Source organism: Telopea speciosissima, chromosome 3 (genome assembly GCF_018873765.1).
Source record: "Telopea speciosissima isolate NSW1024214 ecotype Mountain lineage chromosome 3, Tspe_v1, whole genome shotgun sequence".
Classification (NCBI taxonomy): domain Eukaryota; kingdom Viridiplantae; phylum Streptophyta; class Magnoliopsida; order Proteales; family Proteaceae; genus Telopea; species Telopea speciosissima.
In genome coordinates, this window is record NC_057918.1 from 27591375 (window position 1) to 27603183 (window position 11809).

General features: G+C 38.3%; 1 protein-coding gene across 1 annotated transcript; it reads left to right on the plus strand.

Moving 5' to 3' along the window:
• The first annotated feature begins 9065 nt into the window (after positions 1-9065).
• LOC122653466 (exocyst complex component EXO70A1-like) lies at positions 9066-11304 on the plus strand. Its single transcript, XM_043847299.1, has one exon. It carries the CDS (start codon positions 9066-9068, stop codon positions 10983-10985), a length of 1920 nt encoding a protein of 639 aa, XP_043703234.1. The 3' UTR covers positions 10986-11304.
• The last annotated feature ends 505 nt before the right edge of the window (positions 11305-11809 follow it).

An 11809-nucleotide genomic window follows, 5' to 3' on the forward strand; every position in this document is an offset into this window, starting at 1 on the left:
GAACAAACCAGAAATCACCATGTGATCAAACAATTCCAATGCTTCTTCATGATTTCCACTTCTGACATAAGCAGATATCATGCTAGTCCATGAAAAGATATCCGTGTAAGACATTCCATCAAACATCTTCTGTGTTGGTTCAATCCCAAAACACTATGCATAGAAAGACAATAGAAGATTATTCAGAAACAAGTGGTCTTGTAGACCCAGCTTGATTAGAGGGCTGTGGATGTTTACACCCTCTTTCAATGACCTTGAGTTACAATTAGAAAGAACCCATGAACCAAAAGCTTATGAAATGCACAAATTGGTTCCACTAGCAATCGTGGGCTCTGATTTCTAAATCCATTCTCTTCTAAACAAAGAACTGAAATCAAATGGCTTATGTTGGTCAACATGACTGTGGTGAAGAAAAGCTGGCAAAATGGGGTTTCTAATAGAAGGGAGAATTACTTGGGTTTGAGAAGGAGGAAGTAATGGAGAATAGAACAAGTAGGAGATGATGAATCTGCAGAAATTCATGCTAAGAAATAAATTTCATTGCCTAAAATGGCGCTTCGGTGATTGCCAAATTTCGTGGGAATTTTCTGATTCAAAGCTCTGAGAGACAGCTTACAAAATCTTCGTCGGAGCTTGTCAATCTTACAGCGGAGAGCCTTCTACTTGCATTCCACCATTGGAGAAGAATGCGAGGTTTCAGTCTTCGTCTTCGCTGTCTTATCTAATATTCTGTTCTGATTTCTCTGCTTCGACAATTGGGTGCAGACACGGATAGTAAAGTATGGATTTCCCTTCTTTCTTTGAAAGAAATTAGATTTGGTGGTGGGTTTCTTCCGACCATGGATTACGGTAGAGATGTTGGGTAAGTATATGGTCCCTGAAACCCATGGCAGTGGTGGTGCAGACAATTGGGTTGGGTTCCGGCCATGGATTAGGTGGAGATAGCTAGGGTTTGGAAGATGAGTTGTAGGGTTGAGTGTTAGTGAGGGCAAGTTGGTCATTCTACCTTATTAAGGGTAAAATGGTCAAAAATGTCTAGACGTTTGAACATAACTCCCAGGTTAACGGACTGGACCAAAGTGTTACAGTGTTTTGAAAATAGGGGAGAGTTTGCAATTTGAAAAGTTGTAGAGATGCATTTGAACAAATGGGTATTTTTAAAGTGGCATTTGTAAAAAACCCAAAAACAAACCTAATTTTCACCAGTATTTTTTTCAAAGAAAATTATAAGATTGGGAAAAATGGATTTTGGTTCATCAAATTATTTATCTAAATCTTTTGTTTAACTAAAACTATCTGGGCATCATAAAACTACTCAGAATTATGCCCCTCTTTCTGATCACCACCTCTCTCTCCTCAACCACCTAACTTCCTTTTTCCGGCCAGCAAATCCTTGAGAAGGTTTGCTATATTTTCAATGTTGGTGAGCTCTAAAGCGTCAATAAGGTATTTTAGCAGAAGATTAGCCCAAATTTGCACTACTAATTGAATCAAGTATGAGAGATCGAATAATATTATCTCAATTGGGCTAAGGATGCACAATTCCTTATTGATGCTTCAGAGATTTGTTAGCCGGAAAAGGGAGTGGAGTGGCCGGAGGTGAGAGAGGTGGTGATTGGAGAAGGAAGAAAGAGGGAGATCAGGGGGTAAAAATGTTAAAAAATGAAGGTCGGTGAGGGAGGGGCACTTGTTTGAATAGTTTTATTATCCAAGTATTCAAATATGAAATTTAATGATGGGATTTGTTTTTTTTTTTTTTTAAATATATATACTACTAAAAGAACATAATATTGTATATAATTGTTTATATCTTGTCATTTATTTAATTATAAATGATAGCTCAACCACAATTTTTCTATGATTGGTTATATCTTATGAAGACTATAAGTAACCTTGTATCCAATTATCATTTGGATACCAAAAAAAAAGGTTTTTTTTTTTTTTTTTTTGTATTAGATATTTAATTACAATTCGATTCAACTCAGTCTTATCCAAATTAAATGGATAAATATCCAAATAATATATGAGAAATTCGAAGGAACATACTTTTTCAATTGTTAATTTATAAATTAAGAAGAACCTAAAACCTTGTTGAGCATTGCATCATCAGTACTTTTTGGAAATTGAGAGCTTTTATTATATATTTATTTTTAGGGGGGGGGGGGGGAAGGTAATCGTTCGAGTCTTGTGATGAGCATGGGTATGAAACTCACCATAGCTCATCAACTGCACTAGGCATCATCAGTGCTTTCAGTACTTTTGTTTTCATTCCAAGGGAGAGAAACAGTTTGGTGGATTTCCTTATAGGGTCTGGAAGTTTGTAACTTAGAATCCATATGCACGAGTACCACACATTCTTTCAGTAAAGTTTTATTTACCCCCCCAAAAAAAATAATAGTTTCATAAATTTATTTAAAGGTTAAGGTCATTTAAGTTACAAAACATTTATGTTACCTTTGAAAAGAGAAAAAGATTCCACTAATTACAAAATTTTATTGTTGAACTAAAAAAAAGATTTCTTACACTAAAGAAATAAGGAATTACAAGACAAACATCTCCCTCAAGTAGGTAGGAGGTTGCTTCTCCCTCAAAAGAACCAGTTTAAGAGAAAGAGAGAGAGCACGACCACAATGTTCCTATGATTGAGATATGCAGCCTAAGATGGGCCAAACCTACTCATAATCTCATAATTAAACAACTAAAAATTGCCTTCATTTTGCTTGTAGGGTTGGCAAGCCTATTATTGGAAGTTAGACTTTCCATCATCTGTTCTAGTGATACACTAGTGTTCCACTTCCATTTTGTTACTCTCTGTATCTTTAACACCAAGTCTATTGGAAGTTAGACTTTTTTTTTTATAAAAATAAAAATATATAAAAACAAGAGAAAAATAGAAGTATATACATTGTCCATATGGTACCAAAGCATCTGATGACCTTGGATTGTTTTCTCAGCAAATCTTGTCACCCAAAACATTAAAGACGTATCAGGAGAGAGCAATATTTAGTATCATGGAAGAGACTTCTCTACTTCCAAGGCGGGCTGTACAAAAGTATTAAGATCGATCAAAAGAGGCAAAATATCCCAAAGGTCAAACATTCTAAGAAGGGTGAGGCACATGTTGTAGAATTTCCTTTTATGTAACCCAGATCCCTTTTACACTTAGTCCTAGGCTAGATACTTGTTTGAGGGCAGAAATTACTGACTTTCCTACTATTATTAGACTAATGTCATTACAAATGGAAAATAGAATCTAAAATAAAATATAATACAGTTAATCTTTTAATAATGTTAACTGAGTAACAACTACTAATCTGTTATTAACAACCATGTGCTGTTACTGCTGAAGTTTCTGGAATATTCGTATTGTTGGGTAATATTGTAGTGGGCTCTATGGGCTTAATAGGTTCACTATTTGTTTGAGCTTAAAAATCAAAATTGACACATGAGCAAGAGCAAAAGAAATCATGGCAATAAAATTTCTACCCAATTCCATGTGTTTTTTTGTGTCATCAAATATGAATTTCGATGAACATGCCAACTAGTAAAATCACTTCGAAAACTTATCATACTATAAGGAAATCCCAAGAGTATGGTTTAAAGTATTGCACTGTATTGTATCGTATCGATTGATATGTATTGGTATCATAAGGTATTAATACGATATGATGTGATATGTATTTTTTTATAAATATTATGTATCATTAAGTATCATATTGTATCGGTCGATACGTATCGATACCAATACGTCAATTTAAGGATTTGGAATATATATATATATCATTACATATCGTTAATGTATTGACCGATATTGATACAATGCGACACAATCGACACCAGTACGATACATCTCATCAAGCTATTAAAACCCTCGCGCTTGCAGAACTCAAAACAAAGTTTGAAACAAGTTCTGATCGAAAGTGGAAATAATCATCCGAGACTCCAAATCTTTACTCTCAACCTTTTTCTTTTCAATTTTTTGACTTGGGGTTTACATTCAAGCATCAAATACAAAGCAGATTCAACCAATAAATATTTCTTTCAATTATTCAAGTAGTTGAAAAATCAGAGATTGAAAGAGACTTCCCAGAAAAGGTAGGGTTTCAAAGAACTTCATTTGTTTTTTTAATTAAATATTTGTTTTTAGACTCCCCCTCCCCCCAACGCCCACCACCCTTGTTGCTTTAGATCTGCTGATTTAGAAAAGAAAAAAAAAAAGCCATTCAATTTCTAAAGACCTTTATAGATATGAGTTTGAACCATCCTCATATTCTTCATGGTAATAAACTATTACTATATGTAAGAAACCTCGTCTATTATAACAATTTCAATTGAATGCACTTGTTTTATTATACATTATTTTCCATTTTAGTATTCATGCATGATATATGTTATATATTAGTTATTTATTTATATTATTTTCTACCCAAAAAGTGTATTTATTTAACTTTTTTTTTAGGAAAAAAAGTTATCAAGGTTTCAAGAAACTTAACCCACACAAAATTTTTTTTGAATGTTTTAAGAATTGATATCAAATCGATCAATTTTGGCCCATCTGGATTGATCGGCTTGATCAATCTATATTGAATTTCTATGGGTAGGACATATTGTCCGATTCTTGGCCAATTCCAATCTAAATCTTAATTCAGGGAAAGGGTTGGGCACGTTGCCCACTGCAAATAGGCTGACGGCCTTGCCAATGGGAGGGGTGGATGATCTTATCACATGAGAAAGGGAGAGAGATAGCGCACTGCGCACCCTTTTCCCTATAGTTCAAGTTCAAACATTGAATTTGAGATGGAGTTATTATATTAGGTATCCTATCTATCCTCCAGCTGGAAGAATGGCTAGATCGGACTCCATGTAACATGAATATCTTACCTACGGATGTGGTTGTTTTTTTTTTTTTTTTTTTTAAAAATAATATTTAAGTTTATCATAAATTATTTTTATTTTTTGAAAATAGAAATTCTATTCCAAACCGGGATTAAAAGAATACAAGGAGTCAAGATTACAAACATCCATCAGCCAAGGAATGAATATCAATCATTTCGTCTTACTAGTCAAAGACAATGCCTTCCAAGGTAGGGAATGCGCAATAGTATTAGCATGTAGATATATGAGAACAAGAAAAAAAATAGAAAGACTATCGAGAAGACAACTAATGGATGCCCTAAATGAGGTTAACCATAACAGTGGGAGCATGGTTTTAGTGTATGGTATCGAAACGGGTATCGACAATATGTAAATCGATACGATACCGATATGATGTAGGTCTGAATAGATTATATCGGACAAAATTACCCCTAAAATTCCTTAAAAAATAAGTTTTTTAACCATTTTACCCCTTGTCTGTACTATATTACCAATATGGTATCGACACCGATGACCAGCAAAACCGATACGCATCACACATATCGGGCAATACGATACTCATAGTTAGAACCATGAGTGGGAGGGGAAGTTGTGCCTTCCTTGAGAATGTTCACCACTTCCACATTATCGGATTCAATGTAGACGTGCTGCAGGCCAAGCTCGATTGCCTTGATCAAACTCGCCCGAACCGCCATTGTTTGCCCGACTAGAACTTCTTCGAAAGCTATTGGATGTGAAATCGCTCCCTTATGATGCATCCAATCCAACTTGATTCTGTTTTCGAACAACTTTCAGAAAAACCTCCGGGGGTATGCATTGAATGGGTCGGGTCAGATCGATTACCTACCCGGTTCTACACCTAACGCATAAGTTATGGTACGCCGTTTTTAAAATTAGGATCAGGGTAGGGTGTTTGAAAGTCTAGGGTACCTCACACTCCAACAGTCCAACTGCCAGTTTGCCACAGCCTGTATGCACTTGCTCCGGTTATCGTGTAAATTTGGAGGTTCCATGCATGTTTTGCGAGGTGGGTGAACCCAACGTAGGTTAGATACGGTGGGGGAATATTTTTTATTTATTTATTAAACGGACAGTTTATGGTATGTTTTTTTTATGAAAAGGATAGATTATGGTATTGCCGTATTGGAGATAGCTGTAGTGAACCAATGCCAGCATCCATCTCACTATTCCTAATTAAGCATGCCCCACCAGGGACCTATGTGGTGGTTATTTCAAAGGGAAAATTACATGATTAACTATTTTTGGGTTTTCATTTATAAAACTGTTCACCCTATGTTGAGTTAATAAAAATAGACAAAAACAAATTTAGTTTTACAAGATTAGACAAAACTGTGACTCTCCTTCCTTCCTTTGCAGTTCTCTTTTGAAAAAATCATTTTTTTTTTCCTCTATTACTTTGGATAGCATAGAATGGCGGTAGTTGGGACAAGGGTAGGGTTGCAGGGAATGAAGGATGCCTAGGCGAGAAGGTAAAAATATCTAAAAAAAGTAAAGTGTGGGAGGGAGGGATACTATTTTGTCTAGTTTTGTAAATTGTAAGGTTTTTGTCTATTTTTGTTAATTCAAACATAAAGTGGATAGTTTTGTAAATGAAAACCCAAAAGTAGCTAATCATGTAATTTTTCCTATTTTCTCATTACCTAAAGTCAAAAAATTCATCGGCACGTGTAATGAAACCGATGGGAGCATGAGCGAGGGTGAGGACATTATTCGTATACAATGCAAATCAGCGTTTTAAAACTCGGGATCGAAACAACCTGATTGATTGATTCGGATCAGAAGCGGCAGACTTGGTAGAATTGTCCGATCCATACCACATTGTATCTCACCCATTTTGGCCGATTCTTGACCGATTATGGTCAATTCAAATGAAAATCTATCGGACCAATCCGGATCTCAATTCCGCTGTTTACAACCTTAGAGACTGAGTGTTTAGAGAAGAGAGAGAGAGAGGGTTAAGGAGGAGCAAAAATGTGAGAGAGTGTATGTGTCTTTTTTCCATTACACTTAACTAAAGGAAAAGGGTGAAATGGAACCTCCCACACCTCCCTATGCCAACACTCTACTAATGGGGAAAAATTCCGAATAGTTCAATCCGTCGTGCCTTTCTTTGTCAATATTGTTGCATCTCTTTTTTTCTCTCTCTCTCCCCTACCGCCTTCGTTTATTTTGGGTAATTACTATCACTTGTTTTTATTTAACCTATATTTACTAAAAGTCTTCTAGTTTGAACTTTTTTCAAATACTTTTCTGCTTGTAAACTTTTACATTTCCTTATTTCCTCAATGAACAAGTTGGTCTCTGCATGGTGTTGTTTTTGAGAAATTTTTTGAAGGACTATATGAATATTTCAGTAAAATTCTGCATATAATTTCAGTATATATTTGTAGGGAGAGTTCTTTCTTTATATATAATCTGAGAGAAATGTAAAGATGAACGACTATAACCTTATTTTCCATTGATAGTGAAACAAATCTCATTTCACTGTGGATATAGATAATTTTATTGAACCACACAAATCCTCACACAAATCCTTGTATGCAGTGTGATTGCTTGTTTGTAATTCCCATTCTTTTCAGAATCATTATAAGTTTTGTTTTATATAGGTTAGATAGATTTGGATTGATAAAAATGAGGTAGGAGTGGGTCATAACTAAGTCTGGACCATACGAAAATTGTGTTTTAAAGGTAAAACCCAAAAACAATAAATTGAAACGTGATTAGTCCTCTCTCTCTCTCTCTCTTTCACACGACAATACAAATCTTTTATTTTTTAAATGGCCAATGGTTTCGATGACATACGACCATGCAAGAACCCTTTCCCCTTTTTAAATATATGAAAGAACTTTTTCTTTTGGTAAAAAATAAATGAAAGAACTTAAAGCTAAAGATGTCCGACTTTTCCTTTTTAAATATATGAAAAGAACCTAAAGCTAAAGATGTCCAATTTAAAAATTTTAAGCTTTCTTCCAAATGATAGCGATGTTTACCCCAAAAAAAAATACAAAATAGTGGTGTAAGTGGATAGTCAAAAAATCTACATTCGTTTTATTGCATTCATTAACCTTATGTTTGGATGTCAAGAAAAAAAAAAAAAAAAAAAAAATACAATGAAAAAAAAATCATGATAATATAATGATTGATTTATGTGTCTATCTCTCTCTTCATTAAAATTTTTTAAATTTTTTCTTTGCTTGACATCCAAACATTGTGTAAAAGTGAGTTTATATTTGAGAAACGATTTTAAATAATTATCCATATTCATTCAAAATTTACTAGTTTCCTGGGAAGTTAGGAAGAGGGTTAGGCACACCACTAGCTTTCTTGCAGTTAGCAACTGTGCCCGATAGAGAGGGTGGGAGGCGGAAGGCATGAGTCATTTCTATAGGACCGGCTGTGCACAGTCTCTCTTAGCTGTAGTAAAACAAAACCCAGCTACGCCAGCCAAAAATTGTTCAAATACTAATTCGTCTTAGCTGGCCCCCTTCCGCCTAGAATAGAAAAAAGGTTTATTACAAACACTGAATCAGTATCTGACACGGATCGGTCTCGGCTTAAATCGGACAGATTTACCTCTAATTTTACAAAAAAAATCGATTTTTTAAACCTTTTTTCTATCCTTGTCCATATTCATCATACGGGATCGCCCAATAATCGGTATTGCCAACCACCTCTAACGATACGAATCAGGAGATTCCGACTATTGTAGTAAAACACAACCCTCTTCCTCCAAGCATACTTTTGTCTCTCTCTCAAAATTCTATCGGTCTTCTGGATTTCCAGTTTCAGAAATTGACACAAAGTAGCACAGTGCCGTTGCCTACTTGCCTCCTTCTGTCCCTCTCTCCCTCTCTCCCGCTCTCCCTCTCTCCTCTTCCCTGAAATATCTATCTAGCCAGTCAATGATTCATTTAGGTTTCTCTTCGTTATTTCTATTCTTGACTCTCTGAGGCAATATAACAAACAAGGAAACTTCTCTTGTTTCTCTCTATCTCTGTCTGTCTGTAGAAAAACAAAACCCAGCTACCCAGCAACGCCAACGAAAAGTTTCGCAACTTTCCCTTTATCTGGATTTTTAGAAACCCTATGGGTGATTGACTGATTGGGTTTTTCTGTCATCTCCCTTTCTCCTCTTTTTAATCTTTTCTTCCCTCTTTCCGGCCACTGCCATGGAATCGCATGAGAGCGTCTTCATGAAAGTCGAAGCCGCGGAGAATCTCATACTCAGGTGGGACTCCTCCGCATCCGAGGAGGCCAGGGAAAGAATGATCTTTGATGGTGGCAATCGTCAGGAAACCGACCGTTACTTGAGGGCGGTCGACGAAATCCAACGGTCTATGGAATCCGTTTCTGTATCCGGAGATACATTTTCCGGTGGTGGTGGCGACCCCGGCAAGGCTAATGGTGCCATCCAAATTGCCATGGCTCATCTTGAAGATGGATTCCGTAACATCCTCATCATCCATACCAACCCAATTGATTTCGACTCAGTCCTCCACTCCAATTCTTTTTCAACCCTCTCAAGCAGCTCTAGAACGTCTGACGGCGGCGCCTGCGATTTTGATGTTGATGATCTCTACCCAGTAAATGATGGAGGAGGAGGAAGTGGACGACGCAGCAGCAGCAGAGAAGAGGAACTGCAAGAGGGAGAAGGAAGTACTAGCAACAGCGGGGATCGTACTCCAAGCTACCGTTCCACTAACAGTATCCGTGAGATCGATTTGATCCCATCCGAAGCCATCTACGACCTCCGTAGCATCGCTGAGAGGATGGTCACTGCTGGGTACTTGCGTGAGTGCATTCAGGTATACGGAAGTGTCCGCAAATCCGCTGTAGACGCTAGCTTTCGCCGCCTCGGCATCGAAAAGCTCAGCATCGGCGACATCCAGAGGCTGGAGTGGGATGCTCTGGAGTCCAAGATCAGGCGCTGGATACGCGCTGCGAAGGTCTGCGTTCGTATCCTCTTTGCGAGTGAGAAACTTCTCTGCGAGCAGATCTTCAACGGCATCGGCTCCGCCGCAGACGACGCCTGTTTCATGGAGACCGTCAAGGGTCCCGCCGTCCAGCTCTTTAACTTTGCCGACGCCATCAGCATCAGCCGCCGATCACCGGAGAAGCTCTTCAAGATGCTCGACCTCTACGATGCCCTGTCCGACCTCTTGCCGGATATCGACGCCGTGTTCAATTCCAAGTCATCCGAGTCCGTCCGAGTCCAGGCAGCCGAGATACTATCACGGCTCGTCGAGGCCGTCAGAGGGATACTGTCGGAATTCGAGAACGCCGTGCAACGCGAGACCTCCAAGATTCCGGTTCCAGGCGGGACAATTCACCCCTTGACGAGGTACGTGATGAATTATATTAATCTCATCTCTGATTACAAGCAAACCCTTCTCGACCTCATTGTGTCAATACCTTCCACTGCCTCACGCTACTCCGATGATCCCTCGACGCCGGATTTGGAGTTTCCGGAGCCAGAGAACCGATCTCCGCTGGCCCTTCATCTGGTTTGGATCATTGTAATTCTGGAATCGAATTTAGAGGGGAAGTCCAAGCTCTACAAAGATAGCTCCTTGGCTCACCTTTTCCTCATGAACAACGTTCACTACATCGTTCAGAAAGTCAAAAGATCGCCTGAGCTCCAGGAGATGATTGGGGATGACTACCTGAGGAAGCTAATGGGGAAATTCAGGCAGGCAGCGACGAGCTACCAGAGGTCGACATGGGTGAGGATCCTCCACAGCCTGAGAGACGAGGGGCTACATGTAAGTGGGAGCTTCTCGTCGGGGGTTTCGAAGACCGCTTTGAGGGAAAGGTTCAAGACCTTCAATGCCATGTTTGAAGAGGTTCACCGGACTCAGGCCACATGGTTGGTACCCGATCCTCAGCTGCGTGAGGAGCTCCGCATATCCATGTCGGAGAAGATCATACCGGCTTACCGGTCCTTTCTAGGTCGGTTCAGAAGCCATATAGAGAGCGGGAAGCACCCAGAGATGTACATCAAGTACTCGGTAGAGGATCTCGAGACTGCTGTCTTGGATTTCTTCGAGGGTTTCCCAATTTCCCAACACCCTAAAAGGAGGTCACAGTGAAGGAATGAATGGATTCAGTTAGCTAAACGCTTGATTGTTGCTGTTTAGAACCTAGGAAATATTCTTTTAATTTTTGGGAGTATATAGGCAATCGGATTCCGGCCAACCAAAATTGGGTTTTGTTTGATTTCTTTGGAGAACCTGATTGAATTCAGTCTCAGATGATTTTCAGCGAATTGTGAGAGAGACAGGAATTGGGAAAATCGGGTGGTGCTCTCGAGAGTCCAGAGTAGCCAGAGACCTATGCCCAAATACTTCTGCCCTGTAAGAAAATTGTTTCATTTTGTTACTCCATTCTAAATTTTATTTCATTTGTTCATATAGAGAATTGTTGTGTGTTTCTCCTGGTGTCTAGAAGCAGTTTCTTTTACTAATTTTGATTTAGGTTTGTTCTCTAGCCTCTTTTTTCATCTGAACTGTACATGTTAATGTATCTGTTCGACAATATTTCTCCTCTAGCGCATGGTGCCTGTGAATATTTCTCTTGTCTAGTTCATATGGAACTCCTACCGTGTCTCTTACTCTGCAATATGGATTGAAGGTTTTCCTATCAAGAAGTGTTGTTTGGGTGATTGGGTTGGACAGAATAAGGCTTGATTGTTAATCTTGTGTCAAATTTTAATGTGCAGAAGCTGATCGGCCCAACGGCTTCCCATTAGTTATATAGTGATTCTTTTACAACCGTCCAGTTTTAATCCATTTTTGGCTATACCAATTGATAACATAAATTGTTTCCAGCACCATGAAGCATTCTGGGTTTATTTCTGTCATCATAGATCGTCAAGCAAAGCATCACCTGAATTCATGTTTCCTTATTGTAAGGT

Excerpts from the sequence above, each read along its gene's own strand:
- LOC122653466 (XM_043847299.1), top strand. The coding sequence starts at position 9,066 with ATGGAATCGCATGAGAGCGTCTTCATGAAAGTCGAAGCCGCGGAGAAT.